This window comes from Phyllosticta citribraziliensis (genome assembly GCF_038025025.1).
Source record: "Phyllosticta citribraziliensis strain CPC 17464 chromosome Unknown J3D65scaffold_5, whole genome shotgun sequence".
Classification (NCBI taxonomy): Eukaryota; Fungi; Ascomycota; class Dothideomycetes; order Botryosphaeriales; family Phyllostictaceae; genus Phyllosticta; species Phyllosticta citribraziliensis.
Window position 1 is genome coordinate 2,130,428 of NW_027117342.1, and position 24,716 is coordinate 2,155,143.

Below are 24,716 nucleotides of genomic sequence, written 5' to 3' on the forward strand. Positions count from 1 at the left end.
GGCTTTGCTCGTCTGCCGCGGTGCGCGGAGAGGGGACACCTGGCCAGGAAGGAATCTGTCCACTGCAGCGACCCGTCTGTCTGGCCGTCGGTCCTGGGAGTCTGGAACGCGGGCAGGGAAGAAAGCCGCAGGGTCTGACTGAAATAGGAGAATCGCGACCGTGAGCTTGGACAGGGTCGACGGGAATGCACAGAAGGAGAAGGACGGGACCAGGGAGTTGTGGCTTTGGAGGGGCAGCGAAACTGCAGCGTTTCAGAGATACGACGGCCGTCTGGCTAGGTTCCGTGGCGATGGGGATTGTGGCTTCCAAGGTTGAGGGCCTCTTTAGATCGAAAGCAGCAACGTCCGTGGGCGCAATGTTTCGGTTGTCGACAGACTCAGCGGGACGGCAGCTTGCATGTGGTGGTGTTGAGTGGAGGTGGGTTTCTCCGGTGGATGAGGTGCGGTCCGCTGTGGTTGTTTTTGCTGCGACGTCATCCATCGGCCGCGCCGGGTGCGGGATCGGGATCGGCGCAGGGGTCGTCGGGGTCGTCGGGGTCGATTACGGGGAAGAGAGGCATGGAGGAAGGGGAAAAGTTGGGGGCCGGTGGAAGAGCGCCGGCCCCCTGGTCAATGTTCCGTCTATTTTAAGGTCACAAAGCAGCCATGGCCGGATTCGCATTCTCTGACAAGGTTTTAACAAACGTGATAGACATTCTCGGTCCGGTCTTTGGATGGAAAAGAAAAGGCGGCAGTCGTAAGCTTAACTTGCGCGAAAAAGACGAGGACACAAGTGGCCCAGAAGGTCTGATTGAAAAGCTAAAGACGGAGACAGGACGCGTACGACAAACCATAATTATCTTCTCAACGCTCCCATTAGCTATTGTTGGCAGACAACATCCGTAAGGTCCGACAGAAAAAGAGCAACGACAAGGCCAGCATGAGATCCAAAACCGTACAAAGTAGACAACCAAAACGCAAATTGTTGGGGTATTCCATGCGGAGAGCGCCTGTAAACTAACTCATTGGTCCAATGCGATGTTGTAAACGGGCAAGAAAAAGGTGCTCTGAAATCCATATTGTTTCCATCCCCTGCCGCCATGGTCTTCGTAAATCATAAATGGTACCAACTGTCAAGTTGACCTACTTGCGCTCCCTGAGCTCGCCGTTCGATTGCTGCTTCTCTGCCCCATCTGCACCACCCGTTGCGCGAACCTCATCAAGCAACGGTATGGTGTCAATGCTTTCGCTCTTGTCATTCTGCGGGGCGTTGATGCCCGCAGCGGCACCTAGACTGAGCTTTTGGGGACTTGTCGATTCAAACATCCCCTGCTGCTGCGGCGAAGTCTTTTCTTCACCCGGCGTTTTGAGTGCCCCAGGGTCAAGTTCTGGGCTGGCCTGCCACTTGCCCACGTCACGCTTCAAAGCATCCAGCTCTTTCTGGAAGCGTCTGCCAAACACATCAATGTAGTATGTGGCGCCATTGTAGATGGACCAGATGAAGACCACAATGAGGAATCCAGCAGACGCCCAACGATACCAGAACCACAGAGGGCAAGGAACCATGGTCAGAACAGCATAACTGTATTGAATCAACATGAAGGCGGGCTCCTGCAGCGAGTTTGGCAAGGACAAGACGGCCTTGCCGAGTAGAGTTGGTGCATATGATTTCCTGAGCCACGTAAAGGACGTTGGGCGGCCAGCAGCAATCTGTTCCCGGCGGCGGACCGTAATGATGAAGTGATATGATAGCTGCCAGACTGCGTATGGGACGGTCGCCCAAACAACCATTGATGGCAGCTGGTAATGTTGAGGAGAATTGGGATCCGAGTTTCTAATGGCGTAGACGGCTGGAAACTTCTCAGCCTGTTGTGCTGGAGGTAGCAAATGGACGATGCAGTGAAGGGCGGCGGGAGGCATTATGTGAATGAAGAGCCTGGAAAGTCAGTCGCTGGGTTTCTGCAGGAGACTACAAGGGCAAACTTACGAAACCACCTTGTCCATGGAGTGGAACACAAGAGAGTTGCGCCACATGGCAATTGCCACGGCGTTGTTCCCAAAGGCCAGGCAATACGAAGCGATAAATAGGCGCTTGCTCCGAGGAAAGACCCAGAGGCTGAGCATGAGGAGCAGGTTGGTGAAATAGCAAAGATCGGCCAAGAAGTAGTGGTAGCCCTTTTTGCGGTACGTGTAGTATCGGATGGGCATGAAGTAGAGCAGCTGAACCGAATACCAGATGTGGAACCATTCGGGGTGCGCGCCAATCAGGTAGCCGCTGATAAAGACGTTCAACACACCAGCGATGAACGAAATCTTTTCGCGGGTGGTAACGGCTTTCGAATCGCTCCATTTTTGTCCCAGGCGATCCACAGAGACGCGCATGCGCTTCTTGTACTTGTCCAGTTGTTCGTCGGCGGTAGGAATACGCCGACGCCATTCCTCGATGACCTTGTCCTTTGCACTCAACCCTTGTGTCTTGAGGCGTTGACGCTGGCGTTCGAGCCGTGTCCTTTGCTTTTCCAACGAGCGCTGGAAACTTTCGATGCGTTGGGGAAGGGCGAGATTCTCTATCATGTCGAATATAGTGAGCTGCTCCGGGGGTACGAAGCTTTCATCATCTTCATCATCGTCATTCTTGCTGCTCGACGAGAAGGAGCCCGTGCGCGATAGGGGAGCTCCTATGTGTTCGACAGAGCCTCTCTCCCTTTGAAGAGCCTCGGAGCCGTGGGTCGTGTCTCCGGGAAGAGGATCAGAGAAGCTCTCTGAGTTGCCGCCAAGGGCGGGCTCCGATGTGGAGGTTGGGATGTTGGCCGATTCAGAGGTCATCTTGAGACCCTCTTCGATAATTTGCAGACCAGAAGGTATTCTCTTGGGTTTCGAACGCTCGGTGACGGTGGGTGACGGGGCTGTGTCCATGGCGGCGGTGCAGATGTCAGTCGTTATGTCTGATGGAACATCAAGGAGAGAGGAATTTTGACACGGGGAGATGCCAGGAGCTCCCAGACGCGTGGAACGAACGAACCGAGATGTTGTTTTCAGGGTGCAGAGAACCCCGCGAAAGGTTCAAATCATGTGAGATAGCGCGAGTGTGAGTGTGACTAGCGGCGGGTTTGAAGGATGAGGGTGCCGTCGAAGCTGTGTCGGACGGGAAGCTTCAGATTCGGCCAGGTGGTTGAGCTTGGGGATGTGATTGGGGGTTGGCACGAAACCTGGAATCCACTGGCTACATCATAGCACCGCCGCACCCCCCGGTGGTGGCTCATGCCTTGTGGCAGTGTCCGGGGAAGCTCCCGACACTGCGCCCAGGCATACTCCGTGGGTGCCTTAATGCCTGAGAACGCTCAGCCTCCAGTTGGACCGTGGCCGAGCGCGTTCCCGACGCGTCAACCCTCGACAACTCTCTCCCCGCCGATCAACAACACCGTCCCATCTCTGCTTGCCTCTGTCTGGCAATGCGACTATTTGCGCCGTGATCGGCTCTCCACCGCAGACTCTTCAACAGGCTTTCGCGCCCGGTCGGCGCATTCTCCCACGCCATGGGCAAGCTCATCCGCCTCGAGCTCTTCAGTGCGCACCCAACACCACCGGCCTACATGTTTGCGACTGCTAATCGACCATAGACTTCAAGTCATACAGAGGTCATCATGTCCTGCTGTTCGGCGACTCGCACTTCACGTCCATCATTGGACCCAATGGCTCCGGCAAGTCCAACTCGTAGGTTTTTACTCTGTTCCTGCAAAGAGTCTGCCTGACCGCATCTAGAATGGATGCCATCTCTTTCGTCCTTGGCATAAAGTCGTCTCACCTTCGATCAACTCACCTACGCGACCTCGTCTACCGCGGCCGCGTCTTGCGAACATCCAAAATCAATGCCGACGGAACCGCAACCGAACAAAATGGCGATGCCGAAACCAATGGCGAGGCAAATGGCGAAGTGCACTCGGACGATGACAGCACACAGCGTAGCAGCCAGCGCAACGATCCGCAGACCGCCTGGGTCATGGCTGTCTACGAAGACGACGCTGGCGACGAGCAGAAATGGAAGCGCACCATTACCAGCCAGGGCCAGAGTGAGTACCGAATAAACAACAGGATTGTAACCGCAAAACAATACAATGAGGCTCTGGAGGCGGAAAATATCCTCATCAAGGCGCGCAACTTTTTGGTCTTCCAAGGCGACGTGGAAGCTATCGCCTCGCAATCTCCCAAGGATTTGACAAGGCTCATTGAGCAAATTTCGGGTAGCTTGGAGTTTAAAGCCGACTACGAGAGATTGAAAGTGGAGGCAGAGAAGGCCGCCGACGACCAGGGCTTCAAACTCAACCAACGTCGTGCGATCAACTCCGAGATCAAGCAGTATCAAGAGCAAAAGAAGGAAGCTGAAAACTACGCTCAAAAGGCGGACGAGCGAGATCAGGCCATTGTCACGCACGTGCTGTGGAAGCTGTACCACCATCAACGGGAAATTGAGGAGGCCACGGCCGAGATTCAAAAACACCAAGAGGAACTCAAAGAGCACAAGCGCAGCGTCGAAAAATACGAGCAAAAACTCGAGGAAGCCAAGCGTGCGCAAGCCAAGGTTGGCAGAGACGTCTCCAAGGTCGAGCGGAATATCAAGGACAAGGAAAAGGAAATCGAAGACAAGGAAAACAGTCTGGTGCCCATTGACGAGAAGATCTCCATCTCCAAGAGAAACTTGAGCAAGTACGAGGCTCGCATCGCCGAAATCACCAAAGAGCGAGACAACCAAGCGCGCAACGTGGACCAGCTGAAAAAGGACCTCAACACTGTTCAGAAAGCCCAGAAGAAATGGGAGGACGACTTTCGTCAGACTGCCCAGGCTGGCCAGGAGTTGACCGAGGCAGATTTGCAGGAATACAGTAGACTTCGCAGCGAGGTTCAGAAACGCACTGCAGCTAACCAAATTCGAATCGACAACCTTACTCGCCAACTAAAGACGGACGAGGAAACAGTCAACAGCTTGAAGAGCAAAGTGGAAACCACGCAGGCTCAAGCAGCAAAACTTGACGAGGAAATCCAGCAGCTTTGTGAACGGCGCGACAATCTGAAAGCGCAGCTCAAGCAGGCGCAAAAGGAAATCGACACGAAGAAGAAAAATTTCAACCATCTGACTTCGGAACGCCTTAGGATGGCGCAGAAGCAGACCGAGCTTGAGGAAAAGCTTCAAGACGTGCTCAACAAGCTCGTTGAGGCTGATGACGGCCGCCGAGAAAGCGAAAAGGAGCTGCGCGCAAAGGAGACCGTAGCTGCCATGAAGAGAATTTTCCCTGGAGTAAGAGGCAGGGTACATGAGCTCTGCAGGCCAAAGCAAAAGAAATTCGATACGGCCGTTAGTACTGTTCTAGGTCGTCACTTTGATGCGATCGTTGTCGATACCGAAAAGACCGCAAAAGACTGTATCCAATACCTCCGCGACCAGCGTGCTGGACAGGGCACCTTCATCCCTCTCGATACCATCCAGGTCAAGGCTGTCAACCCCAACCTAAAGGGCATGCACCGCGGAATGCGTTTGGCCATTGACACCATCGAGTATGACAATGCGGTTGAGCGCGCCATGTCGTATGCGTGCGGCAACAGCATTGTTTGTGACGATTTGAAAGTCGCAAAGCACCTGGCATATGAAAGAGGCGTTGATGCGAAAGCAGTCACTCTTGATGGTACAGTCATTCACAAAGGTGGCCTGATGACTGGTGGCCGAGGGCCACAAGATCGCAACACTCGCCGCTGGGAAGACGCCGAAGTTGAAAACCTCAGGCGGCTCCGTGACAAGCTTTTGGCTGACCACGCTGCCCTTCCCAAGGCACACCATCGTGGGTCCGAGGAAGAAACGCTGCAAGCGGAGCTGGACGGCCTGCAGCAAAGAATGGACTACATGAAGGAGGAGGTCAAGGCACTCGACCGCAACATCGAGAGCAAGCAACGTGAGCACGCCTTCCAGGTTGAACAACACAACGAGGCGCGGCCAAAGTACCAAGAACAATCCGAAGGCCTGCAAAACCTTACGAGCAATCTTCAAACCATCAAGAACTCGGTCGGCGAGGTTGAGGACGAGGTCTTTGCGGATTTCTGCCAGCGTCTTGGCTACGAAAACATTCGCTCGTACGAAGCCCAACAGGGCCATCTTCAGCAGGAGGCTACACAAAAGAAGCTAGAATTCACGTTGCAGCGCAGCAAACTGGAGAACCAGCTCAGTTTCGAAACTCAACGTCTGCAGGGCACCAACGACCGAATCAAGGCCTTGAAGGACCAGTCCACTCGTGATGAGCATCTCATTTCGACTCTGGAGAACCAAAAGGAAGGTATCCAAAACGAAATCGATGTCCTCAATGCGGAGCTCGAACAACTCAAGGAGCAGCTTGAGCAGCTAAGGGAAAAGTTCACCCAGCGGGCAGAGAGAGTAGCCGAGGAGCGTCGGGAACTGCAAAGACGCAACAAGAGCGTCGAAGGCACATTGAAGGCAGTTTCGAGCTTGGAAGCCGAGGTTCAGCGCAACGCTTCTGGTAGATATGCCTTGCTGAGGAAGTGCAAGATTGACGAAGTCAATATTCCCCTTCAGCAAGGTAGTAGAAGTCTCGACTCGTTACCCCTGGACAATCTCATGAGAGGGGTGGGCGATCCCGATGCCATGGACGTGGATGGTGATGAGAACGCCACGCAGACGCCGGGCGACGTCGATGTTCAAGACTACGGCATCCATGTAGACTTTGAGCAGTTGGACGAAGAGTTCAAAGAAGTGAGTTTTTGCATGATGTTTGAATCATATCAAGCTAATAGAATCAGGACTCTTCCAGTCGATGCGAAGAAGGTCTCCTCGAAACGATTCACACCATTAGTTCTGAACTGGAGAAGATGGCTCCCAATATGCGCGCCAACGAGCGCCTTGAGGGCGTCGAGTCCCGCCTCAAGACAACCGAAAAAGACTTTGAATCAGCACGTCGGTCAGCCAAGCGGGCTCGCGACGATTTCGACGCTGTCAAAGACAAGCGTCTCGAGCTATTCAACAAGGCATTCTCCCACATTTCAGAACAAATTGGGAGCGTCTACAAAGACCTCACGCGCAGCACAGCGTTCCCCCTCGGCGGCCAAGCATATCTCGATCAAGAAGACAACGACGAGCCTTACCTGGCGGGCCTCAAATACCACGCCATGCCACCGCTCAAGCGCTTCCGCGATATGGAGCACCTGTCGGGCGGCGAGAAGACGATTGCGGCGCTGGCGTTGCTGTTCAGCATCCACAGCTTCCAACCCTCGCCCTTTTTTGTGCTTGACGAGGTCGATGCCGCCCTCGACAACGTCAACGTGATGCGCGTCGCCCAGTACGTCAAGGACCATGCCGGTCCCGGCATGCAATTCATCGTCATCAGTTTGAAGACGGGCTTTTTCCAGGAGAGCGAGAGCTTGGTCGGTGTCATGCGCGACCAGGTGGCTAACTCGTCGAGGACACTGACGCTGGATGTGAGTTTTTCCTGCTTCCCCATTTTCCTCGTGCATATCGGTTGCTGACTGGCTTTTAGTTGCGCAAGTACCAACCCACCTAGGCTCCAGGGTCGGGTCGAGCTTGTCAGGACTAATGTTGGATTGATGATGAAGCGCGAGGGAACAATACGCGGTATTGCGATGGGATGTTCAAAGACTGCGCTTGTGTTTGTGCAGATTACGGGTAATTAGCACGACGCGGAGAACGAAATCAGTCGTAGTGGCATTCATCGTTCTTGTATAGAGTCACCTGCACTATTTTACGATTCTGGATCAATGATGTGCTTGCGGGAGTATGAACATGGAGATCTGAATTCAAACCAGCGGAACTTACATAGATGAGCTCGACTATCACCTACCACCACTTCTCGCAAAGCACCCTCTCCTTCCCTAACCCCTCAACTTCTTCCAGCACCTCGACAAACTCATCCGTCATCAGCTGCGGCCCACAAACGTACGCCACCGTCCTCCGCCTCTCCTCCAGCACCTCAGCCGCAACGTTTTCAACAACGACGTCACTATCCTCCTCATGTTGCGCCCCTACACACGTGAGCACATCTCCCTTCTCCACTCTCCTCCGCAACACCTCGACATTGCGCAAACCTGCCTGTCTCGCCTGCGCCTCCACGCGCTCCACGTGCTTTGCCTGCCCCGTCACGCACAGCGTCAGCTCAAAGGTGTTGGGCGTGAGCGCCGCGATGCGCAGCAAGCGGTCCAAGAACAGCACAGCGCCGGTCGCTGGCGCTTTCGTTGCGTAAATGAAGCGCGTACATAGGGCTGGGAGCGCGTTTGTTTCGTGGAGGTGGGCCAGGATGGATATGAGGGGGCTGCGAGCGAAGGTCAGACGGGTCGGGTCGTGCTTTAAGCTCTCCATATGAGAGAGTTCGCGGTAGGAAAAAGAGCAGACTCACTTAATCCCCACGCCACCAGCGACAAACAGTACGTTACTAGGCGCTGGTACGGGGGGCGGCCACACGAAGCTGCCGCCGACGCGGACAGCCAGCTGCGTGCGGTCGGCCTTGCGGGCTCGCCATATCCCCTGCGCAGGCGGGTTGGCGCTGCGCTGGATGGCGAGTTCGATGAGTGGTGGCGACACCTCGGGTGGCAGAGGGGCGACGATGTGCTTGTTTGGGGAAGAGCCGGCGGCGGCGGATGCAGGCTGCGCGAGAGACGGGGTTGAGGTGATAGTGAAGCCGCCGGCTTTGGGGACACCGGGGATGAAGACGTCGAGCCATTGGCCGGGCAGGAACTGTGGGTTGTATTAGTTGGTGTTGCAGGGGAAAGTTTTCGATTTTTGGGTATGGCGATGTCGGGAGGAAAGCGATGAGATCAAACATGTGTCCGTGACTGTCGTGGTAGACCAAGAAATGAAGATATGGGCACAACTGTTGTCCATGTGGTTGTAACTTGTCACAAACCCACAGAATAGGAAATCTGGAAGCTTGAAGTACAGCAAAAGAAGTAGAACGAACGGCAAAACTCGAACTAAATTCACCTCACCTTCAAGCCATTCTTGCGGTCCTGAACGCTCAACTTCAACAAGCGTATGTCCGGGTTGATCTCCTCAATTTTGGCAATGTTGACAAAGCGAAAGCCTTGCTGTCGAGGCTCGGCAGATGTCCTCTCTTCATGCGACAGCTTTGCGCGCTCTGAGCTCATGATGGAGAAGGATCGAGACGGAAGGCCGCTAATACTGCGAGTAGAGTACAGACGAGGGAGGAGAGACGCAAATCGGGGGCAAGGCCGGATCATGACACGAAGTTTTGAATCAATGCTAATATTTGTTGATTGGGATGGTAGCTCTAATGAGTCTCCTGCTTGCTTGATGAAACCTACCTGATGGTGTTGAAGAGCACGGGCCGCTGATGTCCGCGTAAAATACGCCATCCATCTTGCTTATCGATAAGCGTACAGATCCGTCCAGATCGGCGGACGGATTCCCATGAAGAATGACGGAATACAAAGTGAGTCTCAGGTATTCTGGTATCCAACGAGGATGAAATGGTCTTTGGAGAGATCTCTGGGAACGTGTGCATCCCATTTGCCATCAAAAAGCATTTAGTACATGGCCGTTCTTCATTCTCTTGTGTTCAGGACGAAGGTCAGGCTCCAAAATTCGGCCTCTTTTGAAATGATGGTCATGTTTGCAAGGGCCTTCGCTAATGTGGATCCTAGAGCTCTGGGCTGCAGTTATTGTTGTCGTGCCATTTGGACATAGGGATATCTCCATGTTCCAGCCGCCGGCACACAAGTCCCATGCGTTCTACAGTTTGTTGGATGAGCGTGCATGCAAGAGCAGCCGCTCCCCTAAATGGAGTTCTCGTATTTGATCCTTCGCCTGGCTCTTGAACGGATAGAAAGAATCCATGCGTTGATCCCAGGCAGACAACATGGGTTGCTTCGACCTGTGGTAATGGGGCGCAGAAGAGGCGGCATGTCCAAGTCCTATATGGAGCGTTTCACCAGGTGCAGAGTCCGCACTCTCAAGGAAGCTATCGCGAGAATCAAAACCTGTCGGTTATCGGATCCGCCCCCGGCCGTAGCACCAGCACCTTGGCATCCCGAAACGGGAGCTTATCCTGTAGTAGACTGGATCAGCGCCTCGGCAGAAGTTTGGACTACTGTCGAATTGTGATCCTACGTCTCTCGATGCATCTTACCCTTTTGATCTTTCCATCCGCGTCCCAAAGAGCACAAGGACAGGAACATCTCGAAAGGAAAGCCACCAACAGCCAGTAAAATTCCTGGAATAGAGTCGACAACACTTGCTATGTTGGTGGGGATTGATAAAGAGTCTTGGGGGCCGCAAGGCTCGTGCCGATCGAAAACTCCTGGTCAGTGACAAATTGCGGTGCATGTCGCGCCCGTGGGGGCTGAGTACAGGTGGGTGCCATGAGAGAGCTTGGGGGTTGCCGATGTACTTTAACAAAGTGTCGAGGTAGCTCGCTGCTGCCAGAATCACCATCTTCGGCCGCGACCTGTTTCGTTTCCTTTCTCTCGAGACGTCCATCATGGTGCCATCCATTTTCCTGGTCCTCTCGTTGCTATCCTTCACCGCGCTCGCCGCCTCTGTCGAGGAAGCCACATGCTATTTTCCGAACAAGGGCATCGACACGGCCGGGTATGTCTGCAATGTAACGGCCGCAGCAAACGGAGAAGGAAGCGCCTGCTGTCTGCATGATGATGCGTGCTACGAAAACGGCACATGCTATCAAGACTGGTCTGGCATATCGTACCGGCGGAGCTGCACGGACAAGGATTGGAGGAGCGGGAACTGTCCAGATTTTTGCTTAAACGATGGTTCCTAGATGCCGTTCCCGAGCCGTTTGCTAGCCGCCGGCCCGCTTCGTACGCTAATTTGGCGTCGGTCCAGGCTTTTCTGGCGATTACGCTCGCATCACCCAGTGCATCACCGACACCGCCGCTTCTTGCTGTGTCGGAAATGGGAGTGAGTCATGTTGTGACGGCAACACGACCAACTACTTCACCTGGAGACCTGGATACATCAAAGCCGTCCTCAGCGGCGACGGCACAAACAGACTTGGTCCATACGTATCGGTCGACGGTACCAGCAGCGGTGCCACTACAACTTCGGCCGCAATTGCTGCTTCTACTGCCGCTGCTTCAGCCGCGAGCGCAGCGACAGCGACTTGCGAGTCGAGTGGCCAAAACTCCAAGGGCAAGACGGCAGCTACGGTGGCCAGTGGATTCTTTGGGGTTGCTTTCGCCATGTCATTTGGAGCGATGATGGCTTTTTGGATGAAGTATAGCAGAGAAAGAGCGCTGCGGATGCAAGGACAACAGATGCTGGACCAAGTGCCAGTGCCACAGAACAGAATGGAGCCTTGTCCGCTGTTGGAGCTGTCTGGGCCAGAGCGCAGTGAGCTGGATGCGAGGGAATTGCCGAAGCATAATGGTCAGTCGGGATATCCATAAGGCGTAGACGCATTTGCGGACAAGAGAGGCGATGGGTCAACTACGACCGCATGTTCCGAGTCCATGTTCTACGATCGGTTGTGAGCTCCTGGATACGAGGCATGATGCAAGACTTACAGCAACGAGCAGACGAAGGTTTGTGGTGCAGAAGCGCACAAAGCCGACGTCGAAGTTTGAGTGCACCCCTTGCGTCATTCGCAGCTGCATGCTATCGATAGGGTCGCTGCAGACAACTGAGGTGAACCTTCACATGTCGGACTAACGGATCTGTCAACAATCCCCCTCAGTTATACATACCGCTTTTCTACCTCTTTTTCTTCACGGCACACGCCCCGCCGCTTGTGTGGGCGCTGGCTTCCTATGTCTTCCGGCACTATCATGGACTCCTACTCCTTTGCTACGGAGGAAGGCTGGCACACGACCGAAGATGGCATGCGACTCTACACAAAAATCTGGAAGGTATGTTAGCAAGATAGTGATGCGCGAATGCTGTGCGACTGACCATTGATGCAAGCCAAACGGTGACATTAAAGCGCGACTCGTCTTCGTACATGGCTTCAGCGACCACTGTTAGCGCCTACCGTACCCTTCACACTCTTTCCTCGCCCATCTAATCCTCGAGCTTCATAGGTAACGCCTACGGGATTCTCTTCCCTACGTTGGCTTCGCGCGGGATCCTCGTCTACACCTTTGATCAGCGCGGATGGGGTCGCTCAGTGAAGCACCCTTCGCAGCGCGGCCTCACGGGCCCCACCAGCCTCGTCCTCTCCGACATTACTTCGTTCATGAGCGCGCTTCCACCCTCGCCGCTCCCACTCTTCCTCATGGGCCATTCCATGGGCGGCGGCGAGGTCCTACATTATGCCGCGACTGGTCCGCCCCATATTCTTCGCCAGATTCGCGGTTTCCTGTGCGAATCTCCATTCGTCGCATTCCACTACAAGAGTCAACCGTGGAGGGTGATGCTTATGCTAGGTCGGATAGCAGCAATGCTCGCTCCGAGTAAACAAATAGCGACCAATCTTGACCCAAAAACGCTAAGCCGAGACCCCGTGGTTCAACAGGAGTATGTGGACGACGAACTTTGCCATGACACTGGAACTTTGGAGGGTGTGGCTGGATTGCTGGATCGAGCAGCGGCACTGGATTCTGGACAATTGAGAGTCAAAGACGGAATTGGCGAGGGTGGAAAGACGCGGCTTTGGATATCACACGGGACTGGTGATAGCTTCACAGCATACGCGCCAGTGAAACGGATGTTTGAAGGGTTCGACATTGAAGACAAGCAGCTCAAGTTGTACGACGGGTGGTCTCATAAATGTGAGCCGATCATGCCTCAGAACGGATTGGTAGAGCTGACAGCCACAGTGCACGCTGAGCCGGGAGAAGACAAGGTGATGTTTGCGAACGACGTGGTATCTTGGATAATGGAAAAAGTCGGGGAGGCGAACGGCGATGTGGAATTATGGACAAAGTCGAAACTCTGAGGGCGGGTCGGGTGGGAGATTGAAGCGCAAGGCTGGATACTGTTTGACAATGGAAACAAGTTCCTGGTCTAGAAGCTTGGTGGAAAGCTTAGCTGTCACTTGAAGCGTCGCTGCTCCAAGGTTGAGGCATGGTGGCAGATTCCACAGACCTATGCAAATCCAACGCGTAAAAAGGTGACATTGCGAGTATTGTTCTCTTTCGTAGATCCTCCGCACTGTCGGCGCGAGCTAGACGGAAGTATTCGCGTGTGCAGTTTGATCTTGGAGCAAGCTGCTTATCATCAAAGATGTTTCGAGAAGGCAGACAGTGGTTGTTGTTGTCAAGACGCGTCGCGGGTAGAAGGCCGGCTCTGGACCCTTGGGCGTGGCGATTGAGGCCGATGCGAAAGGCAGAATGGTGGCGCATCATTGGCCTGGGTCGCAAGCTTGCGATGGAGCGACGAGAGGCGGAGGTCAAGAAAGCAAAGATGGGCACGCCCAGTGCTTGTCATGGATCGGGTGTTGGTAGCTGACATGAGAGGTGTGCATCACTTGGATCACTGAGAGGCGGCGGCTCCGGGTTGGCCCGCGCGCTCAAGGTGTGTGAAATTCAAACCCGACTCTGCCCCATCACCACCCCATCCCACCACCACTCTCTGCGCTTCGCATCCTCGCACCCAACCCTCCACTCTTCTCGTCCTCCTCTTTCCGCTCTACCACTCTCGCCTCTCGCCCGTCTGGACCCTGCCTCGCCGCGCTTCCTGACGGTCCACCCACCCACCAAGCGCGCTTCGAGGTGCGCATCATCCAGCGCTCTTTTTCGCGCTCAATCCTTGCACACGCGCTCGGCTGACGATCTCTAGCATCTCAATCGATCATAGCTCTCCCGTTTCCTTGATCTCTCCTACGTTCCGTCTCGCTCCGCGTGCGCCAAACCGTCCATCTCTCCCTCCTCTCTACGGAAAAATGGCCACCGAACAGCCTACCATGCCCATGAACGGCACCTACGCTCAAGGTCAGGGCTACGGAGCCTCTGACCAAGCCTACGCCTCGCACAACGCCGCCTACAACAGTGCTCCTCAACAAACATCCAACTCTCAGTCCTCCAGCTCCAACAGCGCTCAGACCGTCCCCAAGGACGAGGTTGGCTGGTACTTCGTCGAGCAATACTACACCACACTGAGCCGAAACCCCGACCAACTTCACGTAAGTGTTCTCTGCTGGTCCAATTGCACTTCGCTAATTTTGGCAGCTCTACTACAACAAGCGCTCTCAGTTCGTGTCTGGCGTTGAGGAGGAAAAGGTCGAAGTCTGCGTGGGCTCCAAGGTATGAAATACGTGCCAATCTCTCGTCGAAAGCCACGCTGATCCATTTCCCTCCAGGCCATCAACGACCGCATCAAGGACCTCGACTTCCACGACTGCCGCGTTCGCGTCACCAACGTGGATTCGCAGGGCGCTGACTCGCACATTGTCATCCAAGTCATGGGCGAAATCTCTAACAGGGGCCAGCCTCACCGCAAGTTTGTCCAGACCTTTGTGCTCGCGGCCCAGTCCAACGGTTACTTTGTGCTCAACGACATTTTCCGATACATCAAGGAGGAGGATGAGGAGGTGCCCGAGGAGGATGTTCAGCAGCCGGAGCCCGCAGCAGCTTCGACGGGCTACCACGAGCCTGCCCCGACTGCTGAAGAGCTCCCTGAGCCCCAGGCTCAGCATGAGATCGTCTCCCACGAAGAGGAGGCTGCCGAAGTCGACCACAAGCTCGAGGAGGTCATCGAGAAGGAGGAAGTCGTCGAGCGCCCAGTTTCCCCTCCCCCCGCCCAGGTCAACGGCACTCCGGTCCCAGAATCCGCTGAAGTTGTTCAGGCGGAAGAGGCACCCGCTGCTGCTGTCGGCGGTGCTGAAGTCGCTACCACCGAGGAGGCCGCCTCTGCTGCTGCCGATGAGGCTGCAGAGCCTGAGAAGCCCGCGGACCCCGAGCCTACGCCTGCTCCCGAGCCAGCAAAGACTGCGCCTGTGCCGGCTCCAGCTCCCTCAGGCCCACCCAAGCCTATGAGCTGGGCCATGAAGGCCGCATCTGCCGTCCGCAATGTCACCCCCGCTGTCCCGGCTGTCCCTGCTCAGACCTCTGCTCCCAAGTCTGCCCCAACCCAACCGAAGGCGGCTCCCGCTCCTGCTGTCCCTGCTTCCTTGGCTCCTGCTGCTCGTTCCGAGTCTCCTGCCGACAGCACTCAGGATGGCTGGCAGACTGCTGGTGGCGAGCACAACAAGCGCCAGTCTCGCACCCAGCCCCCGACGGGCGAGCCTACTTCAGTCCGCGCTTACATCAAGAACGTGTTTGATGTGACCGACCCCGAGGCGCTGAAGACTGTTCTGTCCAAGTTTGATAAGATCACCTACTTCGACATCAGCCGCCCCAAGGTACGTGAACATCCCCGGTTGGTTCGGCATGAAGCTCACAATTATACACAGAACGCTGCCTTCGTCGAGTTTGCCACCCAAGAAGGCTTCAACGCCGCTGTTGCTGCCAACCCCCACCAGATCGGCAATTCTACCCTCTTCGTTGAGGAGCGCCGCCAGACGGGAGGCCAGTTCAACCGCTTCCAAGGAGGCCGTGGCGGCAACATGGGGCCCCGCGGCCGCGGCGGACCTGACAACCGTGCGGGCCAGGGTCGTGGTGGATTCAAGGAGGGCGGCCGTGGTGGATTCGCTCAGCGCGGCAGGGGTGGAAACGTGACGCCTCGTCGCGGTGGCACCAACGCTGCTTAAGCACGGGTCGTTGTACATGCCTTCTTCGATTCGTCGGCCGTTTGCGACATGGCCGTCGAGCGTGGTCATGCGATGCAACGACGCTCAAGGTGCTCACGACTTACGCCTCCACTTTCTCTCTTGTATTTTACGCCCCTTCCGAGGAAAAGTTGCTGCTTCTGCTCATGGAAAAGTACAGGTGTCATGGGGTCGTCATGCACGAGTCTTTGCCCAGCATAGCGATTTGCTTTCTTTTTCATTTACTTTGTGTGTACTTCGGGGATCTTGATTCCTCGCCCTTGGGTTACAGAGGTGGCGGGTGGCTTTTGTCCAACGCCAGATGAACCAACGTGGGGAGGCAGCGTAATGGTTGACTGGGTGGGACAGTTTTTCCCACAGGTACGGGTGCGGATAGCAGTTCTGCTTTCTTCTTTTCGACACAGATGGGGTCTAGAGTGATGAACTGAGGTGGTTTCAGGGCAAAAGCTTCAATGGACCGTGGCGTGGGTCTGTATTGATAGGTAGGGAGACGTGGAGAGTTTCCTTGCGGGCAGAGGAGTTTTGGCCAATGACTTCTATACGGAAATCTGAGGCAGATGAAGGGACTTTGCACGCGCTGTTTATAGCTTCTGAATAGTCGGTCGTGCGTCGTGAGACAGTGGTGGTCGAGCATCCTGGGTTCCGATAACCTTAGGCACCCATGCATGCCGCCCACCTGACACGAAACCACGGCTGCCGTCATTCGACATCTCTCTCCTCTCTCCTCTTGCGCTCCTCAGAACGTCTACCGTCGACCCTGAACCTAAACCCGTCTCACCTCCTCTGCTCGCTTTGCTTTGCGCCCGCCGTCCTTTATCTGCCCACCGCTAGATCCGGCTTCAACAATCTAGTGGCCCCTGCGCTGGCGGGGTATCTGGGATCGTCGTCTACAGGCAGCCCGCTCCGCATCTCCCTTTGAACGCTCCGAGGCCTCGATAGACAAAGGCTATAGTCTCTGCATGATCCAAACTGCCAGAGCTACCACTACATACCATGAGGCCGACGAGTAGCGGAGACTCAGCCGCGAACCTGAGCCATCCGCCGCGCTTTCGGAAGACACCCAACGGCGAGCCGAGCACGCAACTGTCGTCACCAGCCCCCGCCTGTGGACCCACGAGCTTCTTCTTGCGGAGCGAGGAGGACATATTGCAGTCCAACAACGAAGCGGAGCCAGAAAAGGACAAGGAACCTCGGGAAGACAAGGATCAGAATTATGGCGTTCAGAGCATCGAGGAGATGCTGGCTGCACCATTTGGGAGCGATAAAGAAGGCGGATGCACGGCCGGCAGTCCTGCGATATCAGTCCCCCTAGTCGCGCCATCTCAGCCCTTCACTCCCGTGCAGTTCGAGCTCAGCCCGGGTCCTGCATCAGAGTTGCCTAGCACACCAAAGAGCGTGAGCCTGAGGAGTCTGAGGTTAAGCGACGACGATAGTCAGGCGGATGAGGCGGCTTCCCAGGCGCTCGCGAGCAGCGAAGATGAAGACGACGAGGATAAGCAGGAACAAGAGGACGGCGACAGCATACCACAACTCGTCATGCCCAGCATTCAAATGCCAACCAGAAGACCTTTTACGGATCGTGGGAAGAATTTGGGCAAATTAAAGGTCCTGGTTGCCGGAGGTGCTGGTAAGATGGAGCACGTACTCGCCGAATCTCTTCTCCAGACTAACTTGCAAAAGGCGTCGGCAAAACCTCCCTCATAAAGTCGATTGTGCAGCAATGCGAGGACATTGTTCACGTAGACCCGCTCACTACCACTCCTCCCATCATTCAAGCTCCAGATCCTTCAAAGTTGAAATCCCGCCGGAAGAGGCAGCGTGGTGAAGGCACAGCCCATATTGTGGAAGTGTATGCCAGTACACGAGCCTATCCTCCATGGTGGTCCGACCTGGAAGAATCACGCGTGCTGCGCAGAAGGAAGAGTATGGGCGACACAGTCCTCGAGCGCAACCTCTGCTTTGTGGATACCCCCGGCTTCGACGCACCAAAAACCAGCCAGGTGCAGATGGATAATGTTGTTCAATACGTTGAGTCGCTTCTGCATAAAAACGCTTCCATCACCTCGATGAGCGATGGAGACCTTTTGGGCATCTTGAGTGGCAACGGCGGCTTTCAAATCGACGTTGTCTTCTATCTGTTGAAACCGTCCCAAGGCAAGTCCACATTTCGCTTTTCCTATGTCAAAGCCCTAACCTTTACAGACCCCTATCTCTCTAGAGATGTTGAGAACATGCGTCGTCTCGCCGATCTGACCAACGTCATCCCGATCATATCTCATGCGGATGTTTTTGGCAGAGAGAAAATTGCAAGCTTCAAGGCCACCGTCCTTCAAAGGTTCGATGCTGCTGCAATACGACCATTTCTGTTTGGCAAAAGCACTCAGGAGGCTTTGATTGCCGCTCAGCTGGCCTCGGAAGAGCTCTCACGTCCCCAGCAAGACGTCAATCCTTTTGACAGGCCTGGTACTTCATTTACCCCTGGACCCTTTGCCATTACTTCGGCTTCCGCTTCAGATCATGAGGTAATGGACGCCTCGCTCCTCATGTCTCCAGACTATGTTCAGCCATTGGTTCCATCAGAACTCGCCGCCCTTGTGGACCAGGTCTTTTGTCAGGACACTGCAGCTTGGTTACGTCATGCAGCCGCAAAGAAGTTCTTGCGCTGGCGCAACGAGCGAGTACAGGGCGAAAGCCTCAACATGGGTTTGCGCTTCAACTCCAATGTCGGGGTTTCAAAGGCTGGCTCTCAATTTGTTCCCACCTCATTGGCGCCTTTCTCTGCTTCTTCTTCGGTCTTGTCATCTCCTCCGGCAAGTCAAGTTCTGATTCCACGTCCCACCACGAGCGGCAGTGGCTTCAGCAGCTCACCGTTCTCCGCTTCTCCGTCCGTGAATCTTTCATGCAGTTCTGTCTCCAGTCCGGCCCACGACTACACTCTGGCGCGTTTGGCCGACCACACCCAACGCGAAGAGCGCCTTGCCCAAGTCCACCTAGCGAAATGGGCAGCAGATCTCCAGCGCAGCATTCGAAATGAACGCCGTCGCTTCGAGGAGCTGGAGCGCAATAAACGATCCCAGTGGCTTCTCGACCAAGTCGGCAAGGAAGTGCTAGATGGTCGTATCGGTCCATCTCCAGATGTCGCGTCATTTCGCACTCTCACTGATCTAAAGGAAGCTACCGGTGGTCCAGCGTGGAGCCTCACTCGTCAGACAGGCCTTGATGCAAGAATGCGAAAAGAAAGTCTATGGTCTTCAAGAAGGAGGGGAAGTGCAATGGATCCCCGAGATCCCCTCGGGCTGTGCGAGTGGGGCGACGAGGTCAAGAAAGGCGGATGGGTCGTTGTGCAATTGCTTGGAGGAGTTGGCATGGTCAGCGCTCTGGCCGTGGCTGTCTGGCAATGGAAGAACCAGGGCATGATATCGCTGCCCATCGATCTAGGGAGCTGGTGGAGCTCCGAGTAGAGCATAAGTCGCTGGAGCCCCACGACAGCAGCGACTCGCGCCTGAGCCTGGTACTACCAGGCATGACAGCACCAGGAAATTTCAACAAAGCTGCCAGACAGGCGCAAATTTGTGCGCCTGTTCGACGAGAGCCCATATTGGCTTTCAGAGCGCATGGTTACCCCGAAGAATACTCACCACGCTGCTCACTCACTTTCCTTTGTCGGTCAGATGTAATGCGGAGGAACGGTACACCGAGCAGAAGAGACACCACACCAACGCGTGTGTTGTGTGTCGGGGGCCACCACGGAGTCGATACGGCATAACGGCGCCACAACATGGCATGTGTTGCATGATACCCCGGGAAGGAACAGGGATAGGGTGGGATGGGTTGGAGGTTTGAATTACGAGTTTTCCTTTTTCCTTTTCAAGGCCAGCGAGGGCTATTCTGCTGCTAGCAACTTATGTGGCAGCACCTAGTTTGTTGGCGAGGCGGGTCCTGACGCAGCCTTTTGGGGATTGCTTCAATGATTTTCTTTTGGCTCTTGCATCTCCTTTTCTCCTATGCTTCTTCTCTCCAGTTGTTTTGGGCTCCTGTCTGCCTTTTTCTACCTGCTATCATCCGCTTAGGTACAATACACGATATTATTACTCAATATCCTGTCCCTTGCTGTGCCGACATCGAGTTTACCACGATGATCGATTACAACTTTGGGCTCCTCCTTTCTTGGCCCTGGGGCGGTGATGGGCGTTCACGCCTTCTTCGCCGCTCTCTCCCATCCGAATTTACTACCCGTACGGCAGAGCTGTTGACAGCAGCCACCTACAACACTAGGAAGCAAAGACTCAAAGGCAAAGACATTCTGCATTGCTTACTGAATCTCGAACCACCAACCCAAAGTTCCAAGTTCCAATTTAATTGAACACTCAACCAGCCAACCAAACTCAGCGCATCAACAAGCAAAAGCAACGACTCCCCAATCCATCCATCAGATCCCAATTTGATCTCCGGCTTGCCATGCCGAGCCACCATTCCCACAATCTCGCTCACCAAAACGGCTTCTCCAACGACCCAATCTGCTCCCTGACATCTCCTTTGAACAGACCGCCTGCCACGTCGTCATCCGCGCCAACAATAGCCGCATTCTCATCGTCCCCTACAGATTCGTCCGCTTTTAACTCCATGGTGCCAGCCTCAACCGCCGCAGCAGCAGTGGCAGCAGCGCGCGCCTCCTTCAGCTCCATCTCCTTGACGCGCCGCGCCGCCTCGAGCAGACGGACGCGCGTGCGCACGTCAAGGTGCTGGTTCTGCGTCTGGCTGGGCGGCAGCGACGAGTCCGCCGTCATCGTCGACGAAGGTGGTGGCCCCGACGGCTGCTCGAAAACGGTGATTTGGCCCGTGGCCGAGGTGAAGCGCAAGCCGGGCAGGGAGCGGCACCACTGCTCGACGCGCTTGTGGGTTTGCCGTCGTTGCTCCTCGCTCGATCGCCGCAGCGCCTCGTGCTGTTTCTCCTGCTGCTCTAGCTCTCGCCACTGAACGGGCAAGGGCAATGGTCGGCGCGGAGAGCTGTGGTCTGTGCTGGAAGTTGGCGCCTCTGTTGCTTTTGCTTCGCTTGGTGGTTGGTCGTCTGGCGCTTCTAGTGATGATTTGGATGACGCGGACGGTGGACTTGATGATACTGGCTTGGAACCTGCATCTGGGTTTTGTTTGGATCCCTCTGCGTTTTCATCGACGTGGATCACAGTGGTTGGGTCTGAATTGTCCTGATTCTGCTCTCCGGATGATGTGTTGAGAGGGTTGCCAGACTCCGCGGCGGCTGAACGCGGATGGGTGTCATCATTACTATCGTGATGTTCGGTACGAACATCAATAGGATTCTCAGGAGCGTTGGTACAAGTGGATGAATGGGAATTCGCTTGTGATAGTGCCAGCGCAGCCGAATTTTGCTTCACACCAGCTGGATCTGCAGATTGAGATGTACTACTTTGTGATGTATAATTTGCGACAGGTGGAACGAATTCCGGGGATTTATCTTGGACAGGGGACAGGGCCTCGACACAGGGAGTATTCTCATGATCTGTGGACGACTCACATTGACTGGTTTCCATAAGTCCTCTAGATTCGCATAGTGGCGGGTGCGTCTCCAAAAAGGACATGTCTGAGAGAGGAGGTTCGCCAGCCTCGCTCTGTGCCCTTTGTTTTCGGCGAACCCTGTTCTTGGTTGCCGCCGACGCTCCTGCTGGGTCGTATCCCATGAAACCAGGGGGCGGCGGCGGCGGTGAGTCCCTCGAGCCAGAGCTCGGCGTTCCCCTGTCCGTAGATGAGGGAGGAGCAAAGCAATGACCTTGCTGAGCTGTAGTTGGAATCACAACCACTGGTTCTCGGTAGCTGGAAGCAAGCGTCGGATCAGAAGCAGTCGGATTAAGTGAAGGAGGAATTTGCTGATAGGAGAAATACAATGCTGGCGTAGGTTTAAAAGAGCATTGCGAGATTGACGATTTGTTGGAAAGACTCGAGCCCGACCCAGGGGACTTGAACGGGCCGTAGCCGCTGTAGATCCCTTGTCTTGAAGACGAGGGATCGTAGCGTGCAGACGATTTGAGCCTGACGCCTCTCCCGCGATGATCTGCGGGACGTTGCTCGCGCTGAGGGCGCTGAGGGTCCTGAGGGTAAATTGGAAGGGGCAAGATTTTGCACAAGGCTTTGTGGGACATTGCTTCCCCCATCGTGCGACCTGGAGGAGGGGTCAAGGTGAACCTAGTTATCGCCGAGGGACTGGAAAACCAGTAGGGGTTCAAGCTTGCTGCAGGGTTGATGTCCACGGAATGGGCACGAGGTGTTACTTCTGCGAAGGGCTGAACTGGATCCATCAATGCTGGGCTTCCTGGGTCCGTGGAAACTTCCATAGAGTCTGGTAGACTAAGGGTGTTCTCGGCAGTATCGTGGTGGCTCTGGGCTCTCGAAACCCCGCTTGCAGCTGTTGGCTGATCGTCTTTGACAATGGCGTCAACCGTCTCTGCTGCGTCGTCGGGAGCAATCAAAGCGTTAGGGAGTGAAATTTTTCTTATCCGTTGTGGGACTTCGTACAACTCCCAGCTCCTACGCGAATCAGATTTGCTGGCTGAGCTCCACGTGGGAATACTATGATGCAAGCCTGGGCTTTCGTCCGGTAAAGACTCCATATACGTCGTTCTTGAGTGCTGCTCCTGGGCCGATGTTCTGATTTCTTCAAGCCATGGACCACAGAATTTGAGCTGCTGGATGACTTCGTTTAACTTGTCAGCTTGTTTTTTGATGTGTATGTCGAAAGTGAGAAGTCTTCCCCCATCCAATTGCTGCTGGCCAGTCACAGGTCCACTGCTGCCTTCCACTGGCACCTGACTCTGTGGCAACGTTTTGCAAAGATGTGGTTCGGTACCTGGGGGATCGATGAGGCGCTTCGTTGTATCACCAATTTTCCCTGTAGAAACTTCCAAAACATCTGCAGCTTGGACTCTGTCCGTTTTCTCAGCAAGTCCTGTGACTGGCACCGGCGCCTCGGAATTGGATTCATCCCCTGACGCAGATCCAGAGATATCTCTTGTTGTAGGCCGAGATCTCTCGCCCGCACGTCCATATGACTTTTTGCGGGGGGCTTTACCAATGCTCGGACTTATCGGTCGCGAAGTACGCAATGTATTCTCGATGGTGATGTCTTCCTGTGCGAGCGGACTCGGACTCCGGTGTGGAATACTGTTGTACGGAGGTCTCGTGTTAAGCGCAGGCTGAGATTTTCGTAATGTTACGCCCCATGGATTGGCGCTACCGACTTGCTTCCTGGGCAAGTGCAGCTTATTGTCTGCGTTCTTGCCGATTCCTTGGGACGAAACCTTGCCGCTCGAAAGCGTTTCGAATTGTACAGGTCTCCCGTGCGTCCCAAAAGTCGGTTGCTGGACTTTCGGTGCACCATCTCTGGTTTCCGGACCATACGCAGAGTTCTTCGTAGGGTAGCTAGCTCTGTCGGCACCTATGGGTGATTGCAAAGCTCGTGGCTTTTGCCACTGACCCGCAACGTGCGTTGTCGTACTCGACTCAGGCGAAACATCCAAAAACGTCGGGCGCTGAAGAGTGAACTTGGGTACCGGTGCATGGACGAAAAGAGGCGAGTGTGCAGATGGAACAGTTGGAGGAGAGGTTGGTCGCCTTTCACCGCTTCGTCGAACGAAAGGGCTAGGCCGTTGAGGCGTTGACTGAAGGCTTCGGTCGACCTCTCGTATGGCCCGGGGCGCTCGACGCAGCACGCTCTTTTCTTCTGGGCTGGCGTTATCTTCAACCCTATGGACCGCAGGCCCAGCTGCTTTGCGCTCTAGTTCATTCAAGGATCGGATGCGCGAGGCTACGGTCCCTGGGCCCACTGAGCCCTTGACAGCATTTGCATCGCTCTGTCCATCGAGGATGGGTAGCAATAGAGCAGTATGAGAGTTGAAGGTGTCGGTACGTTCCATCTGAAGTTGTGAAGAGGATAGAGGGACACTGTTGGGCTCAAAATGTGAGCACCAGTTGATCTTGATGGGTCATTAGGGACAAGTGGTTCAAGGTAAATGCTGATGGTTGAACGTTCCCTGGGTTAGCAAGCATGGTACAGAGTGGCTGAACGGAGGTGTCTCCGGGTCACAAAAGAAAGAGTAAGAGCGTGGGAAACAGCTTCGCGCTGGACCACTTAACATGCTGTGTGGCGGATGCAGGGAGCAAGAGCGATCAGGAAAGCGCAATCAATTCAAGTCGCTTTCTATGCACAGCGCCCCTCATTAAGGTATCTATGCAATGTCTACTTGAGCGCAGCCTGGAGGCTCTCCAGAACCTAGATTCTTGTCAGTACCAGCTTCCGCATTCGAGAGTATCAGCCTCACCTCGAGCTCAGCCTGAGCCTCAGCAATGTCCACCTCCGAGCCACCGCCGTTGACAATCTTCTGGGCCTCGGTAATCTGGCTACGAACAGCGTCCGCGCTGAAGTCCTCGAGAGGGTAGGCCTCGACGGCGTTGATGGTCATGTGGTTCTCGGGCTGCACGACAGCAAAACCACCGGACAGGAAGAACTGCTTGCTGCCCTGCTCCTCAATGACCTCGACAAGACCGGGCTTGAGCTGCTCAATGGCAGGAATGTGCTGGGCCAGAACACCCATCTCGCCGCTCGCAGCAGGAATGTTGACCTGGACACTGTAGCCATACTCTATCAGCACTTCATCCGTCGAAGGTTATGACGACTGTATTTCGGAAGGCTAGGCCGTTGGGTCGCGACGAAAGATTTGAATGCGGGGAGGCGCCAATGCACGTACACCTCGGAGGACTTGTAGATGGTCTGGAGAGAATTGATTAGCCACGCGCAACTTCAAGACTTCTTAAGCTCGACGAATCGCCCCGCAAGCCATCCCAATGCACCATTGACGTACCTGGTGAGGCAGAGCCAGGGAGAGCTTCAGCTTGTCGGAGGCAGCCTCAGCGTAGCCGCGGCGCTGGACAATGGGTGCGCGAAAGGCAGGGCGGGCGGCCCTGAAGGCGGTCCTGGCGACACGGAAGGAGTTCATGGTGAACGGATGGGTTGGCAGTGCGTTTGGTAGATAGAAGCCG

The 24,716-nt window shown here is 55.0% G+C and overlaps 8 protein-coding genes across 8 annotated transcripts; 4 read left to right on the plus strand and 4 right to left on the minus strand.

Moving 5' to 3' along the window:
- Positions 1–662: 662 nt before the first annotated feature.
- On the minus strand, positions 663–3,166 carry J3D65DRAFT_622983 (uncharacterized protein). Its single transcript, XM_066800117.1, has 3 exons — positions 3,002–3,166; positions 1,967–2,885; positions 663–1,915 (listed from the first exon to the last, which is right to left on the minus strand). Exons 2-3 carry the CDS (start codon positions 2,803–2,805, stop codon positions 1,123–1,125), a joined length of 1,632 nt encoding a protein of 543 aa, XP_066656431.1. The 5' UTR covers positions 2,806–2,885; positions 3,002–3,166; the 3' UTR covers positions 663–1,122.
- Positions 3,167–7,831: 4,665 nt separating this feature from the next.
- Positions 7,832–9,135, minus strand: J3D65DRAFT_551706 (uncharacterized protein; the record flags this gene model as incomplete). Its single annotated transcript, XM_066797052.1, has 3 exons — positions 7,832–8,303; positions 8,388–8,725; positions 8,977–9,135. The coding sequence occupies 3 exons, from the start codon at positions 9,133–9,135 to the stop codon at positions 7,832–7,834; spliced, it is 969 nt and encodes a 322-aa protein (XP_066656432.1).
- Positions 9,136–10,299: 1,164 nt separating this feature from the next.
- On the plus strand, positions 10,300–11,619 carry J3D65DRAFT_343440 (uncharacterized protein). The gene is made up of 3 exons (XM_066795511.1): positions 10,300–10,776; positions 10,850–11,477; positions 11,532–11,619. The coding sequence occupies exons 1-2, from the start codon at positions 10,488–10,490 to the stop codon at positions 11,410–11,412; spliced, it is 852 nt and encodes a 283-aa protein (XP_066656433.1). The 5' UTR covers positions 10,300–10,487; the 3' UTR covers positions 11,413–11,477; positions 11,532–11,619.
- Positions 11,620–11,983: 364 nt separating this feature from the next.
- J3D65DRAFT_622992 (uncharacterized protein) lies at positions 11,984–12,906 on the plus strand. The gene is made up of 2 exons (XM_066800118.1): positions 11,984–12,732; positions 12,781–12,906. The coding sequence occupies exons 1-2, from the start codon at positions 12,198–12,200 to the stop codon at positions 12,897–12,899; spliced, it is 654 nt and encodes a 217-aa protein (XP_066656434.1). The 5' UTR covers positions 11,984–12,197; the 3' UTR covers positions 12,900–12,906.
- Positions 12,907–13,844: 938 nt separating this feature from the next.
- Positions 13,845–15,650, plus strand: J3D65DRAFT_602728 (uncharacterized protein; the record flags this gene model as incomplete). The annotated part of the gene is made up of 3 exons (XM_066798146.1): positions 13,845–14,084; positions 14,131–14,205; positions 14,262–15,650. 3 exons carry the CDS (start codon positions 13,845–13,847, stop codon positions 15,648–15,650), a joined length of 1,704 nt encoding a protein of 567 aa, XP_066656435.1.
- A 731-nt stretch (positions 15,651–16,381) lies between these two features.
- J3D65DRAFT_343483 (uncharacterized protein) lies at positions 16,382–19,382 on the plus strand. The gene is made up of 3 exons (XM_066795512.1): positions 16,382–17,295; positions 17,349–17,822; positions 17,871–19,382. The coding sequence occupies exons 1-3, from the start codon at positions 16,662–16,664 to the stop codon at positions 19,127–19,129; spliced, it is 2,367 nt and encodes a 788-aa protein (XP_066656436.1). The 5' UTR covers positions 16,382–16,661; the 3' UTR covers positions 19,130–19,382.
- Positions 19,383–20,155: 773 nt separating this feature from the next.
- On the minus strand, positions 20,156–23,593 carry J3D65DRAFT_602730 (uncharacterized protein; the record flags this gene model as incomplete). The annotated part of the gene is made up of 1 exon (XM_066798147.1): positions 20,156–23,593. The coding sequence occupies one exon, from the start codon at positions 23,591–23,593 to the stop codon at positions 20,156–20,158; it is 3,438 nt and encodes a 1,145-aa protein (XP_066656437.1).
- A 323-nt stretch (positions 23,594–23,916) lies between these two features.
- On the minus strand, positions 23,917–24,673 carry J3D65DRAFT_645682 (ATP synthase subunit delta; the record flags this gene model as incomplete). Its single annotated transcript, XM_066802225.1, has 4 exons — positions 23,917–23,949; positions 23,999–24,305; positions 24,425–24,447; positions 24,539–24,673. 4 exons carry the CDS (start codon positions 24,671–24,673, stop codon positions 23,917–23,919), a joined length of 498 nt encoding a protein of 165 aa, XP_066656438.1.
- Between the last annotated feature and the right edge of the window lie 43 nt (positions 24,674–24,716).

Bases quoted from the DNA above. Each gene is read 5' to 3' on its own strand.
- J3D65DRAFT_343440 (XM_066795511.1), top strand. From the start codon at position 10,488: ATGGTGCCATCCATTTTCCTGGTCCTCTCGTTGCTATCCTTCACCGCG. The intron at 10,777-10,849 runs GTTCCTAGATGC...GCGTCGGTCCAG, and splicing joins AGATTTTTGCTTAAACGATG to GCTTTTCTGGCGATTACGCT.
- J3D65DRAFT_622992 (XM_066800118.1), top strand. From the start codon at position 12,198: ATGAGCGCGCTTCCACCCTCGCCGCTCCCACTCTTCCTCATGGGCCAT. The intron at 12,733-12,780 runs GTGAGCCGATCA...TGACAGCCACAG, and splicing joins CGACGGGTGGTCTCATAAAT to TGCACGCTGAGCCGGGAGAA.
- J3D65DRAFT_343483 (XM_066795512.1), top strand. From the start codon at position 16,662: ATGAGGCCGACGAGTAGCGGAGACTCAGCCGCGAACCTGAGCCATCCG. The intron at 17,296-17,348 runs GTAAGATGGAGC...AACTTGCAAAAG, and splicing joins CCTGGTTGCCGGAGGTGCTG to GCGTCGGCAAAACCTCCCTC. The intron at 17,823-17,870 runs GCAAGTCCACAT...TAACCTTTACAG, and splicing joins TCTGTTGAAACCGTCCCAAG to ACCCCTATCTCTCTAGAGAT.
- J3D65DRAFT_622983 (XM_066800117.1), bottom strand. From the start codon at position 2,805: ATGACCTCTGAATCGGCCAACATCCCAACCTCCACATCGGAGCCCGCC. The intron at 1,916-1,966 runs GTAAGTTTGCCC...CTGACTTTCCAG, and splicing joins TCCATGGACAAGGTGGTTTC to GCTCTTCATTCACATAATGC.